The 23,901-nt window shown below is 42.5% G+C and overlaps 2 protein-coding genes across 5 annotated transcripts in view; one reads left to right on the top strand and one right to left on the bottom strand.

The window, feature by feature from the left end:
- The window catches only part of LOC106568937 (SPRY domain-containing SOCS box protein 4), a 122,149-nt gene that overhangs the window by 11,911 nt on the left and 86,337 nt on the right, over positions 1–23,901 (bottom strand). The gene's annotated exons all lie outside the window — the stretch shown is intronic.
- Positions 5,765–9,912, top strand: LOC106568936 (GTPase IMAP family member 7). The gene is made up of 2 exons (XM_014139783.3): positions 5,765–6,031; positions 8,403–9,912. Exons 1-2 carry the CDS (start codon positions 6,001–6,003, stop codon positions 9,260–9,262), a joined length of 891 nt encoding a protein of 296 aa, XP_013995258.1. The 5' UTR covers positions 5,765–6,000; the 3' UTR covers positions 9,263–9,912.

Here is a 23,901-nt window from a genome sequence, read left to right as displayed (position 1 = left end):
AGGTTTATCAGGACTCATGTAGTTTAACAGGACCAAGGCACTTTCCATTGGCCAAGAATACAGAAGCAGTCTACTGCAGTTTGATAGAGTACAGGACCAGCGACAGCTTTCACATGCTCATTCAACGGCTAACGTTTCCTGCAGATCCTGAGGGAAATCCCCATATTGTAGCGTTAGCATTATGCTAACTAACTACTCAAAAAATCTACATTTCTGGGGAAACTTGCTTAAGTGCAGTAGGGTGTCAACACGTGTGGGTGTTTGTCGAGACAGATAATCCTCTTTCCTCGGTACAGTACAATACAGCAGCCAGAGCTAATGAGCTCTCACAAGCAAAAGCTGCCAATGCAGGTCTCTCTCCAATGGGAGTCATACAAAACACAGACACATCCAGTAAATAGTTAGACATCCAGTAAGGATGACAAAAACAAAGGTTATCGGATTGTAGCAACCACGGGTAGCCACGCTAACTGTACATGAGTGTACAAAACATTAGGAACTAGTGGTGCGCCAATATGACATTTTTGGGCGATACCAATATGAGCAATTTCTTGCAAATAAAAACAATCCCGATAACTGATTTTTTTTATTTTAGCTGCCCTTTTAAGCATTCTAGTACAGTTAAATCGTTAACACACACACACACACACACACACACACACACACACACACACACACACACACACACACACACACACACACACACACACACACACACACACACACACACACACACGGTCTAAGGCACTGCATCTCAGTGCAAGAGGCATCACTACAGTCCCTGGTTCGAATCCAGGCTGTATCACATCTGGCCGTGATTGTGAGTCTCATAGGGCGGTGCACAATTGGCCCAGCGTCGTCTGTGTTTGGCTGTCATTGTAAATAACAATTTGTTCTTAACTGACTTCCCTAGTTAAATAAAGGTTACACACACCACACTGACCAAAAAGTTATTTTGTTGGCATTTACGTATGTCCCCATTACCAGTAAAACATAATCAAAACATATTTCTTTCACTTACTTGCTGTGCTGTTTGGTTGTTCATTTGTTCAGTCGTTTCATTCTCAACCAGGATTTCTATGGAACGCCGTTTGTGTCTTTGTGTGTCAAAAAATATACTATTTAACATGTCAAATAAGCTTCCAATCAGGACCTGAATATGACTGCACGTCACAATCATTTAACGCGTTCATCCATTTTTTATGTAGTTATTACACTATCACTCATATGTCACAACGATTCATTGATACGTATGCTATGATGCTTGTTGTCTCGCGCACCTGCAGTGCTGGTCACAAAAAAAACTAGATAGCTCATGGATGCAAACAATATTCTTCCCCAAAACGACATCTGTTTCAGTAGCTATAGTTAGCTACTGAATATTAGGAAGGTGTTCTTAATGTTTTGTACACTCATAGGCATAAAAAGGCAGAGGGCTGTGTATTCAAGCTACTCCAAGATTCCATAAAGCACTAGCGATGGAAGTTGGAATCCATTTTGGTTTATTCGTTTGTGCTAATATCAATAGAAAACACCTAGTTTGTCCGAAAATAACAAAAACAAATGAGAGAACAGTCGTAAACAAACAAGCTCACACAACACACACACACACACACACACTAACCTCCCCTCCACCCACACTACACACACACACACACACTAACCTCCCCTCCACCCACACTACACACACACACACACACACACTAACCTCCCCTCCACCCACACTACACACACACACACACACACTAACCTCCCCTCCACCCACACTACACACACACACACACTAACCTCCCCTCCACCCACACTACATACACACAAACCTCCCCTCCACCCACACTACACACACACACACACACACACACACACACACACACACACACAAACCTCCCCTCCCCTCCACCCACACTACACACACACACACAAACCTCCCCTGCACCCACACTACACACCCATAATTGTCCTCAATAAAACAATAGACAGGCGGTGAAATAAATACTGTAATAACGGCCAACGACATCTCAGAACACATTACTTCCTCCTATGCCAACAACACGAGACCGGGGACCCAATGTTATCCACAACACCAACTTCCTGCGCTTTGATATTCTACTCTCCTGCCAGCGGTGTCCAGCACCACTCAGGGACAGAACAGGGCAGGGCTGTTGAGGGGTAATATAAACAAACCCTCACTGGCCACAGCTTTTTATACATTACAGTAAATCTCTTAACAGTTACAGTGTCCTGTGAAAGAAATGAGGTCGTTGGTTCTCTAAAGACAGCATGTCCCCGAGATGCCTTTCACCAAGCAAGGCTGAAGTAGCCTGGTCCGAGATCAGTTTGTGGTAGTGTCTTGCCATTGGCGTTACACTGACCATAGGAGTTGGGAAGACCGCCCAAGCAGGTCTGAAGTGGGCATATATTTTATTCCATCTGACTATTGATCCAATAATTTTTTATTTTTTTTAAATCTTCAGGATTTTATTTATTCTAGTTATTTATTCTAGATTGAATGATTTAGAATGCTAACAAGGTCTGACAGGCACTATGAAGTACTGTCATCATCATTAGGCAGGCTTGAAGGGGCGAGGGGCTTATTGCAGTGGTTTGATAGAAAATTAAAGCACTTAAAAACAGAGTGAAATCAAAACCTTGTGGACACAAAGTAAACCAACTTTGACTGTCGATGAAAGAGAGAGTGTGAGTGAGGGAGAGAGGGACAGAGAGGAAAAATTGACGACAGGAAAGATGGAGGGGAGAATGGGGGCACCAGATGTGAAAACGAACAGGATCAGAGTCTGGGTCACTATGTTCAGGAAATTACGACAGCTCTCTCTCCTTCCTCCTCCTCCTCCTCCTCCTCTCGTTGTCTCAGTCTTACTCGCTCATGGTCTCCCTGATATGCACTCTCTCAATCATGAATAAAACATGTGACGTAAACTTGTATGCAGGAGTCAGTTTTGATGGTGAACTGTATGGGTGCGGAAATTCCCAGCACTGCAAGCATAGGCAGCATGTTATGTGTGTGACCTATCCACCCCCTACCATCTTAAGTCCTCATTACCAGAGAACACACTGACAGTGCTGTTTCTGACTGAACAGAGAGGAGTGGAGGACAGTGCACAGTTATCTAAATGTGGAAGAGAGGGCCACCCATGGGTAGGGGTAAAGTTGAGGGTAAGACACACACTTCAGGTGGGGTCTCATTATTGAGCCGATGAAAGCAAGGGACTCAGGTCTGAGAGAGGAAAATACAGTCCGATCATCTTCAAGCTTTCAAATCAAATCACACACTCAGGGGTAGTGTGTGTGTGTGTGTGTGTGTGTGTGTGTGTGTGTGTGTGTAGTGTCTGAGCAAGTGTGAATGTGAGAGAGGAAAAAGAAAGAAGAGAGGGAAAGAAAGAAAGAAAGAAAATGAGAGAATGAGCTAGAGAGACGGAGAGGTAATTTTACAGGAGGGTACGATTCAGTTTTCCCTCCTACTTCTATTCTGCCTGGGTAGGAAACCTATTGACCTGCCAAGGTCAGAATCCTTGACGTCAGACCTGGACAATCCTACTGCTGACCAACTCCATACTAATGGTCATGACTTTGGAATGAGATGTTCGACGAGCCGGTGTCCACATACTTTTGGTCATGTAATGTGTATAGTTCCTAGCAGTAGACAAAGTCATCTCACAGAGATGAAAGAACCCAGAAAGAGGGCATGAAAGCACACACACTGACACTTATACAGCTACTAAACTCACACAAATATACACATACTTTCATCCCAAGTGAGGACAACGATGCAATCGATTTGGTCATAGCACCACAGCACATCCCCAGGACTCTGAGATATTACAGGTGAGGCAGATACATGCTTGGGGATGGAGATGTCAGATATGAGCAGGCCTCAAACACTGGAGAACACATTTTGGGAATCACACACACACACACACACACACAATACTGAGCTCCATTGGGAGCTGTACTGTACCTTCAGCACACACCAGACGTGCTGTACTCCAGAGCCTGGGGAACATCATCCATCTCCCTGTCCCTTTTGTTCACTCCGCTCATCCCTTCAGTGCTACAGCTCTCTTTCCATCGATCCTTTTCTCTAGCTCTACATCCCTCCATCCTTACTCTCAAACCTACAGCGCTCCCTCCACCTTACCCTTTTCATCTCGCCACTCTTCACACACATATGTAAACCACAGTTAGAAACCTAACAAGAGAAATAAGAGTCGCTGTGATTGAGGTGTCCCACAGGCGATGAGACTGAACACACACACACACACACACACACACTTCCTTCATGTGTGCCGCTCTCCAGTGATTCACACAGAAAAACTGAATTAATGCCTCACTGACGCTATAGCTGAGTAAACTGAGAAAGATGTCTCTGTGTGAGTGTGTGTGTGAGTTAGAGAGAGAGAGATAGCGTCACAAAGAAGCACAGTTGGATCTAGGAGATAGTTTTGAAACGAGAGAGAGACAGAAGGATACGACAGGAAAAATAGAGAAGGTGTGAACACTCAAACAGTAATGACTTGTTTAAAACATGCCGAGTGTGAAAGCCTGCAGTCTAAACACAGACAGGGTGGGGGGGGGGGGGGGGCTGGTACACACCCACCTTCTTCCAGTAATGTCAGTGTATAGTCTAAACTCAGAGGGGGTAGTACACACACACTTCCGCAGGTTTGGGGATTGTCAAAAGGTGCAAGGGTGTGTGTGTGTGTGGAGTGTAAACAGAGTGGAATAGGAGGCTGGAATGTAGAGCCAGGCCACCTGCATGAGGACAAGGAGCAGTATAAGCTATGGTCACAACAAGGAAATCAACTACCTGTCAGGTGGATGTCAGGTACACAGCAGTAAAACAATACAACCTCTCACTAAATAGTATGTGTGTGTTTGCTGTCTCTTCTATATCCTTTCAGCTACAGTATAACAGACCTATAGAGAAGTATTTTCTATTACTATATATATATATAGAGAGAGATATAGAGAGAGAGAGAGAGAGAGAGAGAGATACAGATACAGAGAGAGAGAGAGAGATATATATATAGAGAGAGAGAGATATAGAGAGAGAGATATAGAGAGAGAGATAGAGAGATAGAGAGATATAGATAGAGAGATAGAGATATAGAGAGATAGAGAGAGATAGAGAGAGAGAGATATAGAGAGAGAGAATTCAAATGAGAGGTTGCATAAAGAAATCTGCCCCCAGTGCCCCAAAGGCTAAAAGAGAGTGAGCACATGCGCGTGTTACTGGCACTGCAGATAACTGACTGAGGATGATGAGAGGAGGAAGGGTTGGGGAAAAGAGGAATGAGAAGAGGATGACATGGGAAAGGAAGGCAGCAAGAGCGTGTTTTAAGATAAGAGTTCACGTGAAACCTATTTTTACCAACAAGAAAATGCGCACAGTCCATGCAAAACATTGCCAAATTCCACTTGGTCAATCATTTTGTTGATTCCCAGGTATTTTATCATAGCAAAGAGTTCCTCAATAAAACGCTGGCCCTACACTAAAAGTTGATTCAACATTAACCACAGTGAAAGAGTTGCCGCATAAAATGACAAAAATAACTTGGAACATAATCCAAGAGGTCTTAAAATAAACAATCCTTTACGGTGTGTTACATAACCAGAAAGGTATTGCCTGACAGTAACCATAGAAACAAGAGTTTAACAGCAGCAAGATATTACTACTCAAGGCTGTCAAGTCAGCAAGAAAGTATTATTGCAATACAAAGGGGAGGGGCTTGCAAAGGTCCTTTATATCAATAAGGAGCCAATCTCTGAACAAGTCATTATACATTCTACACTTGAGACAAACACTTCAACTAACTTGCACTTGTTTCGTGAAGAAATACCTGACCGCATAGGTTCGGAAGTGAATTAGCAAAAGCTTATTTGCTAACTAATGCTAATTAACAATTTTATGGAGCAGAGGGTTCGCTGTGAAACGGACTACTACATTTGCCACTGTGACCTGCAGCCTGCTGAGCCACCTTAATGGGGAGCTGGAGTTCGCCTGAAAATGGTGGTAAGTGCACTTTACAGGGTAGATATACAGTTGAAGTCAGAAGTTTACATACACCTTAGCCAAATATATTCAAAAACTCAGTTTTTCACAATTCATGACATTTAATCTGAGTAAAAATTCCCTGTTTTATGTAGTTAGGATCACCACTTTATTTTAAGGAAGTGAAAATGTCAGAATAAGATAATTATTTATTTCAGGTTTTATTTCTTTCATCACATTCCCAGTGGGTCAGAAGTTCACATACACTCAATTAGTATTTGGTAGCGTTGCCTTTAAATTGCTTAACTTGGGTCAAACATTTCAGGAAGGCTTTCACAAGCTTCCCACAATAAGTTGGGTGAATTTTGGCCCATTCCTCCAGACAGAGCTGGTGTAACTGAGTCAGGTTTGTAGGCCTCCTTGCTCACACATGCTTTTTCAGTTCTGACCACACATTTTACATGGGATTGAGGTTAGGGCTTTGTGATGGCCACTCCAATACCTTGACTTTGTTAACCTTAAGCCATTTTGCCACAACTTTGGAAGTATGCTTGGGTTCATTTGGAAGACCCATTTGTGACCAAGCTTTAACTTCCTGACTGATGTCTTGAGATGTTGCTTCAATATATCCACAATTTTCCTGCCTCATGATGCCATCTATTTTGTGAAGTGCACCAGTCCCTCCTGCAGCAAATCACCCCCACAATTTGATGCTGCCACCCCTGTGCTTCACGGTTGGGATGGTGTTCTTCGGCTTGCAAGCCTCCCCCTTTTTCCTTCAAACATAACGATGGTCATTATGGCCAAACAGTTCTATTTTTGTTTCATCAGACCAGAGGACATTTCTCCAAAAAGTACAATCTTTGTCCCCATGTGCAGTTGCAAACCATAGACTGGCTTTTTTATGACGATTTTGGAGCAGTGGCATCTTCATTGCTGAGCGGCCTTTCAGGTTATGTCAATATTGGACTTGTTTTACTGTTGATATAGATACTTTTGTACCTGCTTCCTCCAGCATCTTCACAAGGTCCTTTGCTGTTGTTCTGGGATTGATTTGCACTTCTCGCACCAAAGTACATTTATCTCTAGAAGATAGAACGCATCTCCTTCCTGAGCGGTATGACAGCTGCATGGTCCCATGGTGTTAATACTTGCGTACTATTGTTTTTACAGATGAACATGGTACCTTCAGATGTTTGGAAATTGCTCCTAAGGATGAACCAGACTTGTGGAGGTCTACCATTGTTTTTATGAGGTCTTGGCTGATTTCTTGTGATTTTCCCATGATGTCAAGTAAAGAGGCACGGAGTTTGAAGGTAGGCCTTGAAATATGTCCACAGGTACACCTCCAATTGACTCAAATGATGTCAATTAACCTATCAGAAGCTTCTAAAGCCATGACATTATTTTCTGGAATTTTCGAAGCTGTTTAAAAGGCACAGTCAACTTAGTGTATGTCAACTTCTGACCCACTGGAAATGTGATACAGTGAATTATAAGTGAAATAATCTGTCGTTTGTAAACAATTGTTGGACAAATTACTTGTGTCATTCAAAGTAGATGTCCTAACCAACTTGCCAAAACTATAGTTTGTTAACAAGAAATTTGTGGAGTGGTTGAAAAACGAGTTTTAATGACTACCAACCTAAGTGTATGTAAACTTCCGACTTCAACTGTAAGTCGATTAATGCAGCTAGTGGCCACATCAGATACTGGCTGTTACTTTTGATTTTGACCCCCCCCCTTTGTTCAGGGACGCATTCCATTTCTGTTAGTCACATGTCTGTGGAACTTATTCAGTTTGTCTCAGTTGTTGAATCTTATATTCATACAACTATTTACACATGTTAAGTTTGCTGAAAATAAACGCAGTTGACAGTGAGAGGACATATTGTTTTGCTGAGTTTACGAAGTACAAATGGATGCGCTCAATCAAGTTCTACGTCAGAGGCTAGATGGAGGTAGATTAAATATCATTTGTTGCGAATGCGTGTAGTGCATTGTGTAGAAAACTTTCAGAACTTGGAGTCTCACAAAGTCCCCTCTATTGAACTTTTTTTATGACAAACTGACAAGCAGTAGAACTTCTTTCAACCAGTGGCACAGAGCAACATTGGCAGATGTTTTTTACTGGATAGTTGTCTGACAGCCTGCCTGTCTCTCTCATTAACGTCTCCTCACTGTCTCCTCCATCTCTCTCATTAACGTCTCCTCACTGTCTCCTCCATCTCTCTCATTAACGTCTCCTCACTGTCTCCTCCATCTCTCTCATTAACGTCTCCTCACTGTCTCCTCCATCTCACTATCCCACTCCACTCTCTTGGACTCTGGCGCTAAGGTCTGAGCAGATACGAGTTCCTTTCTAACAGCATCCCTCTTTCCTCTCTCCCAGCTGACACAGACACCTCTGATGTTCGCCTTCTCCTGGTAGGACCTAAACGCACAGGCAAGAGCTCCTGTGGCAACACCATGCTTGGACGTAAAGCCTTCGACACCAGAGGGGGCGGACCTAGCACTGCTGCCAGTGGAACCGCGGCCGGTCATGACGTCACCGTGATTGATGCCCGGGGCTGGGGCTTCTCAGAAGACTCCGTCCCCAGGGAGGAAAAGAAAGAGCTGCTAAGAGCCCTGTCGTTGTGTGGCCCTGGTCCCCACATTGTCCTCCTGGTGATTCCCCTACTGGACTTCACTGAGATGGAGAGGCAAGCGGTGGAGAGGCGCATGGAGGTTATGACCTCTAGTGTGTGGAGGCACACCATGGTGCTCTTCACTTTCGGCGACCGACTGAAGGGGAGGGGGCGAAGCCTGGAGCAGCATATCCAATCTGGGGGCCTGGCACTGCAGTGGCTGATGGAAAAGTGCAGGTACAGGTGCCACGTGTTGGATAACAAGGAGGGACAGTGGGAGGGAAAGGAGGGAAGGGGTCAGGTGGAGGCATTAGTGAGCAGGGTGAAGGACATGTTGCAGGAGAACGGGGGATGGCACTTCTCCCTTCACATGTATCACAGGCTGGAGGAAGACTGGAGCCGGAGAGAGCAGGAGTTGAGGGAGAGGATGGAGGGAGAGAGGGAGATGAAGATTGAGCGGGAGAGGATGAGAGAGATTGTGGAAGAGAGGCAGGGCCAGGAGGAGTGGGAGACTCAGAGAGCGATAGGGAGAGGGGAGAGGTCAGTGGTTAAAATGGTGACACCATATGAGCCTGGGAGAGGACAGAGACAGGCCTTCTGCACCATTAGACGCCACCTAGCCTAATTAGCCATCTCCATACAGACATACCAATTAGCCAAGACTACTGAATAAGGACTGTTGAAATCATACCAAGTGTCAGGAAGGCTATGTGGAAATGACTGAATGACTGATATATACTGGAATGACTGATATATATATACCCCCCCCCCAAAAAAAATGGAATTTGATGCTCCCTGACTATCCAGCTTTTGTTTTGGTTATTCTTAGCAACCTGGAAAGAGTGAAGGGACTGTATAAATCTAGAGCAATATCAATTCTACACAGTTTCAATTTGGTTTTAGTCATTTCAACTGAGGTTGACTCTCCCCCGAATGTTATTTTTTTGTTTTTACTCAAACCACCTGCGGACCACATTGGGCTCCAGATTAGGCCTGCAGGCCTCGAGTTTGACACGTGATACACACCAAACACAGCCTTTTGAATGTGCTGTCTGTTTTGCCATGTACAGTTTTTACACTTATATTTCAGTCATTTAGGGCCAAGACACCAGAGGTGGCAGAACGGAGTGCTCGGGTTGGGGTCTGGTCAGGATTAACCAACGTCCACCAACCTGCCAGGGTGTTTTCTATTTGTGTAACTATAATTTTGTGTACTATTTATATGACAGTATATGAAAAATAAATCAATATACAATACAGTGTATTACATGCCAAGCTTACGTAGTTCCTTTCATAGGCTTACAAACCAATTACTCATGTATTCATAATGTGTCCAACCTACTAGACCTATTGTTATCAATTATACATTCATGATGCATAATAAATGAACACGTGTTCCTGAAAGCCATTGTTCCTGCTCGAGTCCATTGATAGTGGCTCTTGCAGCACCTGGTCTTTGTCCCTAGCTACTGTGGGATTGGAAACCATGATGAAATTGCTACAAGAGAGCTTCCAGGTTCAACTTGTTTAATGGACGCTTTAGGCGCATCAACACGAGTTATAGTATAGTACACAAAGCATAAGTCACTAAGTCAATAAGCCCACAAGCTAGAGACCTAAAAAAAAAAAAAAAAAGTCACCAAATGAGCAGCAAAGAGCTTTGGGGTTTCACACAGGCGGTAACATTTGGTGTCAGAAGTGGGATCCAGAATAAGCCTTGACTAATTGCTACGTTCCTGGGAAGCAAATAAACTTAATGTAGAGAACCCAGATGTACAAATACAGTAACCTAAGCTTCCCACACAGAAATGTCTGAGACCAAGTGAGATGCACTTTCTAGACTTAGTGGACTGATTTCAATGCTATGGGGAACTGGAGCTTTTAGCTCGAGGTTTAAGCCTTTGTCACAGCCAAGTGCAATGTCATAGAAGGTCTTGGGGGCTGCAATGTCATAGGTCTTAGGGGGCAACATATGAAGTATTAATACAGCAATAAATATTGCCCAACTGACACAGTCATTAATACTTTTAATGCTCTTTCCACAGTAAGGTTTTAAAGAAATGTGTGAATAGTTGGATATAATCTCTGGGTAATTGAATCTCACAGGGCGCTGACATTTGCTCTGTGCAAAGCAAGGCAACAGCATTCCGTTTCAATCCAGATATGGTTTCATGTTTATCATCAATCTAACCCAACCCTATGACACACATACACTACCGTTCAAAAGTTTGGGGTCACTTAGAAATGTCCTGGTTTTTGAAAGCAAAGAATTTTTATTTAGTCCATTAAAATAAGATCAAATTGATCAGAAATACAGTGTAGACATTGTTAATGTTGTAAATGACTATTGTAGCTGGAAAACGGCAGATTTTTTATGGAACATCTACATAGGCGTACAGAGGCCCATTATCAGCAACCATCACTCCTGTGTTGCAATGGTACGTTGTGTTAGCTAATCCAAGTTTATCATTTTAAAAGGCTAATTGATCATTAGATAACCCTTCAACAATTATGTTAGCACAGCTGAAAACGGTTCTTCTGATTAAAGAAGCAATAAAACTGCCCTTTAGACTAGTTGAGTATCTGGAGCGTCAGCATTTGTGGGTTCGATTACAGGCTCAAAATGGCCAGAAAGAAAGCGCTTTCTTCTGAAACTCGGTAGCATATTCTTGTTCTGAAAAATGAAGGCTATTCCATGCAAGCACTTGCCGAGAAACTGAAGATCTCGTACAACGCTGTGTACTACTCCTTTCACAGAACAGTGCAAACTGGCCCTAACCAGAATAGAACGAGGAGTGGGAGGCCCCGGTGCACAACTGAGCAAGACAAGTACATTTGAGTGTCTAGTTTGAGAAACAGACACCTCACAAGTCCACAACGGGCAGCTTCATAAAATAGTACCCGCAAAACACCAGTCTCAACGTCAACAGTGAAGAGGTGACTCCGGGATGCTGGCCTTCTAGGCAGAGTTGCAAATAAAAAGCCACATCTCAGACTGGCCCCCATAAAATAAGAGATTAAGATGGGCAAAAGAACACAGACACTGGACAGATGAAATCTGCCTAGAAGGCCAGTATCCCAGAGTCACCTCTTCACTGTTGATGTTTGTGGCTTTTATTAACGCATTTCATGGAATTCTACGTCATTTTACATGACTGAAGACATTAGCAGAATCTTTTTTTAAACCACATAATTGACCAAAATGAGTGGCTACTCCGACACTGACAAACTGAGATCAATATGTAAGCAACCTATAGCCCAGGCCAATGAAAATAGGGGAGACAACACAGATTGAACAATATTGTTCAATCTGTGTGTCTATATGATAGGCTACAGTATAAAGAGAGCATGAAAATGCTTTGGCTAGGCTACACACCGGTCATGGCCGATGCTCTTGTGCCAGTAGCCTCTCAAGTTTGGCTATTTTGAAAAACAGTGCTGTTCGCTCAATATTGAAGACATTTGGTAGCTTCTACAGACAGATTAGTCTTCTCTTTGCCGCAGTAGGCATTTGCTTTCCAAACTACAGTACCAGTCAAAAGTTGACACACCTACCCATGCAAGGGTTTTTTGTTATTTTCTACATTGTAGAATAATAATGAAGACATCAAAACTATGAAATTACACACATGGAATCATGTAGTCAGTAAATAATGTTTTTTTTTTTTTAGGTGTTAAATAAATCCAAATATACTTTAGATTCTTCAAAGTAGCCACCCTTTACCTTGACAGATTTTCACACTCTTGGCATTCTCTCAACCAGCTTCATGAGGTAGTCACCCGGAATGCTTTTCAATGAACAAGTGTGCCTTAATTTGCGGAATTTTTCCCTTCTTAATGTGTTTGAGCCAATCAGTTGTGTTGTGACAAGGTAGGGGTGGTATACAGAACATAGCCCTATTTGGTAAAAGTCCATATTATGGCAAGAACAGCTCAAATAAGCAAAGAGAAACGACAGTCCATCATTACTTTAAGACATGGTCAGTCAATCCGGAAAATTTCAAGAACTTTGAAAGTTTCTTCAAGTGCAGCTGCAAAAACCGTCAGGCGCTATGATGAAACTGGCTCTCATGAGGACCGCCACGGGAAAGGAAGACCAAGAGTTACCTCTGCTTCAGAGGATAAGTTCATTAGAGTTAAGTAACAGACATTTCAACAGCAACTGTTCAGAGACTGGGTGAAAATAAATAAAAAATAAAATCAGGCCTTCATGGTCGAATTGCTGCAAAGAAACCACCACTAAAAGGACACCAATAAGAAGAAGAGACTTGCCAAGAAACACGAGCAATATACATTAGACCAGTGGAAAACTGTCCTTTGGTCTGATTAATCCAAATTTGAGATTTTTGGTTCCAACCACCGTGTCTTTGTGAGACACAGAAGGTGAACGGATTTTCCCCACGACTATAGAAAGAGAATCCACAGAACGAATGTGCCCATTCCAATCAGGAATGGCAGCCATTGGGAGTGTACCCATGAGTTTACCAGTCTAATTGCCAGGGTTAGAGGTTCCAAGGCCCTTCTATGGATTATATTAATATGGCCGCAACGCAACAAGCTGTTTGCTCTTGCTGCCCAAATTGCATCTGTAGTATTTTAAATGATTTTATTGGTGTCTGTAGGCCGCTGCAGCACCTCCAGCACCCCTACATCCCGCGACTGAGCACTTCGCACCAGAGTTATTTTATCAGCAACAATTGTGTTCCCACCTTAATTAAAACAAATACTTGATCTGTCAAGAGCCATATCTTTAATAATTTAAGTCTCTCCTCTCTTTATCACTCTTAGTTTTGCCTAAGCCTATACTATTGGTCATACGGTCTCCCTCTTTCCTAGACTGAAGCTTTTCCTCTCAGATGTTTATATGCTTTTAAAATTACCTAACGATGACCGTATCATGTTTATGGATCTCGATTTGCATTGCATCTTGATCTAACAAGGTACACTGCTTCCATCTGACTCCCAGGGGGAACATTTAATTTAGAAGATGAAAGAGGGAGCATGAGAAGGAGAGAGGATGCTCAAAGTGTGGGAGAGGGAGAGTAACTGGGAAGAGAGCAGGTAAAGAGAAAATGAGAGAAGACAGGATAGAGCAAGCGCTCCTGTGGGGGGGGGGGGGAGAGAGATAGGAAAGACATGTTCGCGAATCTCTTATTAAGTCTCTATGAAGTAGATAGAAAAGACAAGCCTGCAGAGGTTAGTCTGAGCTCTGCTAGCAAAGGTCACATCATGTGGTGAAAAATGGCTAATAAATCTGCACTAATGTAATCTACCTCTGTGGCTATAGCGCAACCCGGCATACACTGATTAGCATTAGCGATAAGGACGACGGGAATTAATAACTCAAGCACATAGTTCCCTTAGGCTATGTGGGCTGAAATACTAGCCAACTTTCTTAAGTTGGATGCATCCTAGTGCAGCGGTTCCCAACCTTTTCAGTTCCAGGGACCACTAAATCACTGTACTAAATCACTGTCAAAAGCTCGAGGATATTTTTACATTAAATACCTTGCCGGTCATATTTAGAGTACATTTTATCAATGAATGTAACATTAAAGGCCTATCATTATTATAAACAATTAGCATTTAGAAAAGTAATGCAAAATTGCATATAATACCATTAAAACTCCCAACTGTTATTTAAGAAGAAAGAAAAAAAAGAAAGACAAAAAGAATGAAAAAGAAAGAAAAAAAGAAAGATAGATATAATCAATTAAAGGACCCCCTGCAGGTATGCAGACCACAAGTTGAAAACCAATAGGCCTAGTGTGATCTAATCTTTGACGTTCATCCTTTCACCTCTTCTTCTAAAAAAATGGGTTGCATCTTTGAACTGGCGTTCCACTAACCTCCCTTTCACTTTGCAGAGGTGACCCTGAATGGAAAACAATGGGGAACTGTGAGGGCCTTCAGAGAAGGCCTAAGGATTTATGAAATATATGTTGTTTAATATAATATGTCCTTTTAATATAAAATTCATCGTTCAATAATATTTCAATGGTATTCTAATTACATTATATTCAATGATTCTGATTGAATCTAAAATCAGAATTTTGTTTTGGGTGGTCTCTGGGGAGATACAGCTAGTTAGCTAAGTCAGCCAATGGCTAGGCCTTTAGAAGCCGAAGCTAGATAGGCCATTTAACTGTATTAGGGCAGAATTTTGGAGTGACAGTGGAATCAACCAATCACATTTTAACTTGCAATGGGTGGGACCGCTTTTACAAAAAGGTATGGCAACTTCCCCCTTCTAGAAGGCCAACAGCACACTAGCGAGCAGTAGTTTTCCCCACAGTCTAGCAAGCTAGCTTTTTTGGTAGGCTAGTTTGCAGCGGCTGCAGCAGGTGTTTGCTAGCTTCCCACTTTTTACGAATAACTTATTAACAAATGATCTGGTGAGTGGAATTATGCTTTTTTATTGCAGCTCATTTGCGGTTGTTAGCCATCTCTGAAAATAACATGTGAAATATTGTTGCATTTAAACTTCAGATCACTGGTTACTTTGTGTGCTTCTTATGGCTTGAATCCCGTTAGCGGGATCGATATGACGACAGCCAGTGAAAGTGCACGGCGGCAAATTCAAAACAACAAAAATCTCAATTACAATTTCTCAAACATACCAGTATTATACACCATTTTAAAGATAAGATTCTCCTTAATCTAACCACAGTGTCTGATTTCCAAAAGGCTTTACGGCAAAAGCAAAACATTAGATTATGTTAGGACAGCACCTAAACAAGAAAAACCCCACAGCCATTTTCCAAGGAGAGGCGTCACAAAAACCAGAAAGTCAGCTAAAATTAATCACTAACCTTTGATGATCTTCATCAGATGACACTCCCAGGACTCAATGTTACAAAATACATGTATGTTTTGTTCGATAAAGTTCATATTTATATCTATAAACCCCATTTTACATTGGCGCGTGATGTTCTGAAAATGTATTCCCACCAAAACTACCGGTGAATGAGCACATCAATATACAAAAATACTCATAAAACGTTGATAAAATTATAGATATACTACTCCTTAATGCAACCGCTGTGTCAGATTTTAAAATATCTTTCGGCTAAAGCACATTTTTCAATATTCTGAGTACACAGCTCAGCCATCAAAGCAAGCTATACAGATACCAGCAAAGTTCTGGAGTCAACTAAACTCAGAATTAGTATTATAAATCTTCCCTTACCTTTGCTGATCTTGGTCGGAATGCACTACCAGGACTCCTACTTCCACAAGAAATGTTCTTTTTGTTCAAAATACTCCATATTTATGTCCAAATACCTCTGTTTTGTTCGTGCGTTCAGATCACTATCCAAAGTCATAACGTGTAAGCGTAAAACAAGAGACAAAAAGTCAAATAGTTCCATTACCGTTCGTAGAAACATGTCAAACAATGTTAACAATCAATCCTTAGGGTCTTTTTAACATAAAACGTTCATAATATTCCAACCGGACAATAGCGTACTCATTACAGAAGAAAAAGGAGCGGCGCGCCAAACGTACCAGCGCAGTAAACAACTCACTGCTCCCATGCAGTCCACTGACTGAGCTCCTATTCTCTGCCCAGTAACAGGAGACGCATGAAACAAGTTTCTAAAGGCTGTTGACAGCCAATGGAAGCCTTAGGAAGTGCAAAATGACCCCACAGACACTGTAGTTAGAAAAACTACAAATCACTTCATGGTTGGATTTTTTCTCAGGTTTTTGCCTGCCATATGAGTTCTGTTATACTCAGACATCATTCAAACAGTTTTAGAAACTTCAGAGTGTTTTCTATCCAAATCTACTAATACTATGCATATCTTAGTTTCTGGGAGTGAGTAGGAGGCAGTTTACTCTGGGCACGTCAGTCATCCAAGCGACTCAATACTGCCACCATCCATAAGAAGTTAACGTGAAAAATGTGTTTGCAATGGGAAGTAATAGTTGTACATTTCAATTGGGAAATGCTTAGCCTTGTGTTTCTGTATTCTTAAGATTGGGACCGCATGTCTTATGTCAGAGTGAATAAGCTGCTTATTCACAACCGCTGTTTTTCTGTCAGCCCTCTGTGTGTTTTACAAAAAGCGCGCTCTCCTACATGAGGTGTACTGCATATTTCGGTCACTGTCCTTTCAGCTTCACGAGCCCGTCACACCCGACGTGTCACCGTTGTCGCTTTTGCTGATAGTGTGAGAGAACACCATACCGTGACCTAGTTGTCGGCTGAAACAGTTCAATTACACGGCTGGAAGCTTGGGGATGGTTTACTAAGAGCCATCCGGGAGGTTGTTTCTACAACGCCTCCTTTGAGAGGCTGTCAATGAGAACTGTCTAGGCGTCGCCTTGTAGCCCTGTGTTGCTTGCATTAGTGAAGTGCATACATGAACCAAACAAACAAAATCTGCATTTCATTCCAAAAGTTTGTGCCCTTACCGCCTGCTCACATTCACTCCCCTTGACACAGACCTGAGGCTACTGGGTAGGTTTATAAGCAATGTCCGCCATATTGCTTTCGCCTCCAAGGTCGCATCAAGTGAAAGGAAGTAAGGACAGAATAGAGGTGGCAACTTTCTGGAATGAAATGCTGCCCAACAGTTTCATTTTTGGACGATCTACTCACTAACTTCATCGCTACTACCCTTCCGTCGAGGCACAGAAAGATCTTGCAGTGGTCATTTAGAAGGGTGGATGACATTCAAAGTTTGGAATGTGGCCACGTTCTGGCTGGCACACCCCAGGGCAGTTATCCTATAGGGCAAGCATCCATCACACCCGCACAGAGTAAAGTACTTTATGATAATGCTTGGTAAGGCTAAAACCAGATTCACATTACTTGAAGAGAGGATGTGTATGTAGCTAAGGTCAATATTTGCTGAAACCACCCAGAATTCAACAACAACACGGTAACGTGGCCAGGCTATGGAGCATAAGTGGGGTGCATCTCAATAGTTTAATTATGGCCTCCGGAAGAGAATAGAGTAGGGAACTTAGTATGGTGGACTGAACACCATTTACTTTCACCCGTCCAATTCCTGCACCATTGCAGATTAAAGAAAGGAGACAAGTAGAGGAAGCCACTTGAGACTATTGAGATGTACCCGAGGAGTGATCCGAGTACAGAGCACTGAGGTGGCAGAGTTGGTCAAAGCTGACTATAGCGGTGTGCCTTAGCTGGGTAGAAAGCCAGGCAGGAGGAGAGGGTGAGTGGACACTGTATATGAAAGAGACAACCGAATGGATTTTTAGCTCATGTAGCAGGAGAGGACAGAAAGCTGGCGCCGCACAGTAATACAATCTCCTCAAAGTGGCTACAATAGCGTTTGATCCCCTTTGTTCGGTTAAGAGCATAAGCGACAAGAGGTCAGAGCATGTTGTTTCATAACAAAATAGCTCTGTTGAAACACTTTAAAAAACGCATCATTCCCTCCTGAGTCTATTCATGCAAGTTGACTGGGTCAGATAAGGTAAAGTTGGTCAAGGAGGAAAGTGTGCCTCCTACTGGTGGATTTTCTTTACCGCCAACATGGGCTTTGCTTATCATACAAAAGTGTTCTTCAATCTCGGTCCTGGAGACCCAGGGGGTGTGCAGATTTTTGTTCAATGAGAAAACATCAGATTCAACGAATCGAGTGCTTGAAAAGCAGTGAGATTAGTTGAATGACAGCTTGCACACCCTCCAGGATCAATATTGAATAACACAAATGACTACTGATAGAATGGGGAACATGGATATATTTAACAGCAATATTAAAAAAAGTGAGTAAATTGCGCAAGTCATGTCCTCTATATGTTGGCGTAGTGCATATGTACAGATGCCTTGGAGCTGAGGTAAAGTAGCAGAGCAACTGTGCAAGACTTTAGGTGATGACATCAGCCCATGTAGAACAGAGGAAATGCAACCATGGTTATCCTTTGCTTTCACACCAAAATACTTCAGTGTTGAGTGACACTATTAGGATTTATAAACTAGTGTTTCCTCCTCATTTTTCTAAGACGCTAAAGTCCCTAAAGCAACATTCAGGACTCCAAATACCAAAATGGTAAACTCCATTTGAAATGTACAGATTAATTCAATATACAAGGAAGCATTTGTCCAAAAATGTATCCACATTCACTTTGCCTATAGCAAAAAGCAAATGACTGAATAAAAAAAAAAAAAGCCAGAATTCATTAAGAAACAGGTTGAATAGAAGGTTCAGCTGAATGGAGAATGAAGGGAAGACCACGCTTAATTGGATGTGTCGGGAGGGAAAATGTAATCGTTGATTTGAGTGCTATCCATGGCTTACCGAACAAAATGGACAGAGGGTTTCCTTCTCTGTGCTCCTTTTATATTCAGCACTCATTAGCGAAAGACCCAGCGCCTCGATCAATGAGTTAATGGCCCCGGAACCTCCCAAGTGTGTGTGTGTGTGTGTGCCTAGCTCATTGTACGCCTTGATTATACAGAGAAGAAGAAAGCAATCAGAGGCTGATTTAAACAAATTAAGTCAAATTATGTCCAAGGGAATGAAAGAGAGCAGAGGGGTGAGTAATATGTGTGTGAGCGTACATCCGTGTGCACCTGTCTACGCAGGTTTGAAAAAGACTATCCAAAAGGCCTAGGTAGCAGAAATCTCCAATGAGATCGCGTACTTACCAATGCGACGTTCCCCTACCTACCCTTCTCAAAGTGTCACAACTCATTTCCTCCTCACATCTCTTTGTCTCAGTTGGTGAGCGACGGCTGTCAGTTTCCATGAAAAATCTACCAGCCCATTGGAGGAACAGATTAGTGGAAATGGAGCACTTGGGAGGAAAGAAAGAGGGAAAATCGTGTGTGAAATCGCATTCTCCCAGTGTCTTTCAACCCATTAGAAGGTATTTTCTTCTATAAATTCTCCATTTGTCAGTTCAAGCAGGGAAGAAGTGTTGACTAAGTAAGTGTCCGTTCCTTCATGATTGCTCACCTACTGGGATGGTGGATTTTTCATGGAAATTGACAGCCATTAAAAACGTGTTCGTCGGGCACACAAAATTAGGCCTACTGTTATGACACAGCACCTTTCCCCTTGTCTGCCTGCAGGGCACTGAGCATAGCCTACCGGTCGGTCACCAAACGGTCGGTAGTGATCGTCTTGTCGATCACCAAACATTTCTGGAGAAAAAAAAAAAAAGATAAAGGCGTACGCGTCTTTCTTTTTTAATTTGTGTTGCGCAGTAGGTGCACTGATTCATAAGCCCTGCGCACCGGGTAGGCAAAGTGTTCCCACGTTCAACCATTTAATTTGTCGGAAAAGACAGTCTGCCTACCCGGCAGACCTGTGTCTAAAATCGAGTGCCCCTATTATGCTGGCCAATTGGATAGCTCAAGTCACCGTGCCTAGAGCTTCCATAACCTGGCCACAGCCTACATGAGATTTCATAACCATGACCACAGAGACTTTCAAAAGAATACAGCAAAGAGCTGCTGCTTTTATGAGTGAGTTCATGTCCAAGTACTTATTCAGAACTGTCAAGTCTTTATCCAACACTAGGCCCATTATCAAACATAACAATGCTTCTCCCCCCATCCACTCACGCTGCAGCTGCGATGAATGATTAGCCAAGTGTATCCATAGCCTTGCATTTTTATTAATCAAGGAATATTTAACTTTCTCTGGTCATAGGAATATGAATTTGTGCATGAGGCAGATGCAGTGCGAATTGAGTTTCGCCATCAGGTGGAAGATGCTGTCCCCTCTGGTCTGTCTCACCGGAGGAAAGGAAGGAGAGCAGGGACCGTGAGAGGCCGATCCTCTCGACGAAGAAAGCAGCAGACTAATTCCGTGTTCAAGACAACTGGGAAGTCAGTTATCTCCGACTTCCGGCTTCAGTGCGTTCAACTGGGAACTCGGAATAAAACAAGATCCGAGTGGGAAAAATCCAAGTCGGAAACTCAGGCATCTTTCTTGAGCTCCGACTTTCCGATCTGAAGATCATTTGACCTCTTTTTTTTTTGGGGGGGGGTTCGCAGTTGTCATGGTGCTTTTAAGACCATCAGATGCAGGTACCATAATTCCAGTAAAGTAAAAAAGTGAATTATTCAAATGTATGCTCAGCTATGCCTCAAGTGCTAAACCAATTAATCTATTTTGTTATCGAAGCGTGAGTTTTGAAATATAGGCTTAATATGTTCGGAGAATAACAATATTGGCAGGTCAGGCTTATAGCCAATATGCTGGGATAATATACAAGGCCTAGGTTACTGCACAAGCCTCATTCCTACAGAACTGTTTTTATTAGGTTAATGTTACATTTTTTTAAAGTCATGTTTAAAAAAAAAGACTGCGGTAGATCTCTGCTTGCTTTTTGACTGCGAAAGTGATCTTGACTCAGAAAAAGGTTGGTGACCACTAGCCTAGAGCGAAATACCTCGCCTGTATACTTAGCAGCTAGACAAGTTTCCACAACGCTGTGTGGTCTGGAGACCCTCTGTATGGCCAACAGGTTGTGAAACCTTGTGTTTATATCCAAAACAGCCCACAGGCAGAGAAAGTGAGACTGGACTGGTGGGTGAAAGCTACTGCAGTCTCTTCTCCTTCCCATATACAAGTTGGCGGTATACAGTGAATCTCCCAGGGATGTTGCCTTTATTGCCATGTATGGTCAAGTGTGGCTTCTCTCAGAACAGAAGGTATTTATTGGGTCTCTTGGCTCTCCATAGGCTGGCTGTCTCACCTGAGCCCCCCCCCCCCCCCAGCCCCCCGTTGGTCCCAGAGGGGCGAGGACTACCCCTATGCATATAACTAAACAGCATTTGAGCCAGATTATGCTTACACACACATGGAAAAAGCGGGAAATGAACCCGAGTCTACCACGTGAGAAACCAACGTTTTGACCATTAGACGAAGAGGAAATTCCCTTTTCGTCCGAGGGTCCACACTGGTTTTGAAGTCACAAGTGGGGCTATCCATCACGTGACCATGAGCAACCATGACTGACTCACACCTGCTACTTAATTCATTTTTCTACAATAAAGTAAAGAAACGGAGTGAGCGGTAATTGCATATCACAACATATCTGGGTGATTGTTGCAACCAATGTTCCCTCTAAGCTCAGGGCCCAGCTCCCCAACCACGCAGAAGAAATATCAGCCCCGTGCAGAGAAGCACGAGATTGAACTTCACTCAAGAGGTTTCCCCTGTTAGTTAACACTATCAACGTCTCCCTTCACTGTGGGAATTGTGATCGAATTAACACAATACTAGCCATTTGAAACAAAACTAACTACGCAAGACTTATTAGTATGGAAAACTATGCAAGAGATGTTATTGTTGGCAGAACACGTTGGAGTAGGATTCTGTTGCATTGACACACTCATCAGCCCCTACTCTACACAGACCGGTGCATAACCAATCAGAGCTGCAGTTGGCCTATATGCAAATAGAGCATTGCCATTCACTTTGAATTGGACTATGATTACAGCATCAGCGGTTGTGAGTAAATACGCTTGTTTTGAGATCAACGCGAGAGCTGCATTTCGCAACATGGGCATGTTTGTTCATATCCTGTGCAAGTTAGTGAGTAACTAGCCCAGTTATAGATCATTTGTAGTCAGCAATGGGGGAGTGATTCAAGTAAAGAGCTTTTTTTCCCCCTTCTTAAAAAGAGGCAGTGTTGTATATTGAGACAGCTTATTCAAGCCTAAGTATCCAATAGGCAGAGGGTAGCATAATTTCTCTGATGCTCTGTAATAATGCATTTTATTTGTTAAATGGTTTCTTGCGTCAAACAACATTTTCAGTCACCTTGTCAAAAGGAGAAGTAGATAAACAGGTCAATGACAAGCCCTGCATGATTTTTAAAGTCTCATGGAATGTAGGCCGACATTGAACACCACACATTGGCTGCGACTGTAGGCTGAAGGAGAGAACAACTATTTCCATGTTAAAGTGCTATGGGATACATTTCTTCATTGTTTTTATGATCAAATAGCCACAGTAGCCTACTTGACCACTGTCTGAAACTAACTTAAAAGTGGGTACAGCCTCAGTGTTCACAGTAAACGAGTGCTAGAAGTTCAAGTTTGCCATGCCAATTCAGAATAATACAAACAAAAACTTGATTTACCATGGGGATTATATTCATAAGATTCAAATTCTATTTGAATATCATGATATCACAATTTAAAAGAGCAACTTTAATAGAATTTAGATCGGTACCTATCAACCAAACATTCTAACAACGATGATTTGGAACTCTGTTTTGGTGGCTACACTTGCAAATTTCTTCAGTTCTAGAAGATGATCCATTTTTCAACAATGAGCATTAATATGCAGCGATTTCACCAGTCCGGACCATGGTTTCCACAGGGACATTAGTACCTTCCTGCAAGAGACTATCAAATATCAATGTTCAGACTGAAATAGCGTATTCTTGTCAGGATTATCATTGCTTATTTTAGAGTATTCTTCAACATTCCCTGCTTTATATTGATTGAGGTAAATCTACAACTGGTGTTGTGTGAATTTAGGTTAGGCCCTCCCGTGCTTGTACAAGGTCTTACATTGTGAGTGGTACTGGAAGTCCCGAAACATGGCCAGCTTCCACTACCACAACCTGCCTGAGCAGGCAACGTCTGTTCCACAAGCACATAGAGATGTGATGCAAGGTTGACTTTTACAGGAGAGTGAAGAGGGACTTCGCTGAGCAGAGTGTGAGCTCAGGCAACCAGTGGCTCTTTATACGGATGTGGAAACTGCAAGCCATTGTGGGGGTGTTGGGAGTCATCTGCTGAGATAGTCTTCCTGTGAATCCTGACTTTTGTAGTAGTAAGCAATGGTAAGTATAGTAAGGTTATTACCTAATTTATATGAATACTAAATAAATGTTTTAAATATACAAATTGTGATGGGTCTTTAAAAAAAAAAAAATAATAATGTAAACAAGATGTGTGTACGTGGCATGTTTGTGTGTTCCGGTGTTCTGTGCATTGCGTGTGCATGCAAGTCCACACACCACATCGTCGCTCTCCCTGACTTTTCTTTTTCTCTTTATAAATGCACCAATTAGATTTGCTTTGATTCCCTGGACAATGACTCCCAATCTACACAGCCTTGTCATTGCTTTAGATGCTGACTAGCTAATGAACATTGTTTGAAGGATTGGTGTGAGAGTGCAAGAGAGAGAGATGGGATGAGCTGGCTGAGGTGAGAAAGCAGCAGAGTGAAAGAAGGGAACGAGGCAGAGGTGAGAAAGCAGCAGAGTGAAAGAAGGGAAAGAGAGGCAGAGGTGAGAAAGCAGCAGTGTGAAAGAAGG

Source organism: Salmo salar, chromosome 14 (genome assembly GCF_965601325.2).
Source record: "Salmo salar chromosome 14, fSalSal1, whole genome shotgun sequence".
Classification (NCBI taxonomy): Eukaryota; Metazoa; Chordata; class Actinopteri; order Salmoniformes; family Salmonidae; genus Salmo; species Salmo salar.
Note: the sequence above shows the minus strand (reverse complement) of the source record. Positions and strands in the feature narration are given on the sequence as shown.

Coding starts and splice junctions, on each gene's coding strand:
- LOC106568936 (XM_014139783.3), top strand. CDS start 6,001: ATGGGGAGCTGGAGTTCGCCTGAAAATGGTG. Junction 6,032..8,402: donor GAGTTCGCCTGAAAATGGTG/GTAAGTGCACTT, acceptor CCTCTCTCCCAG/CTGACACAGACACCTCTGAT.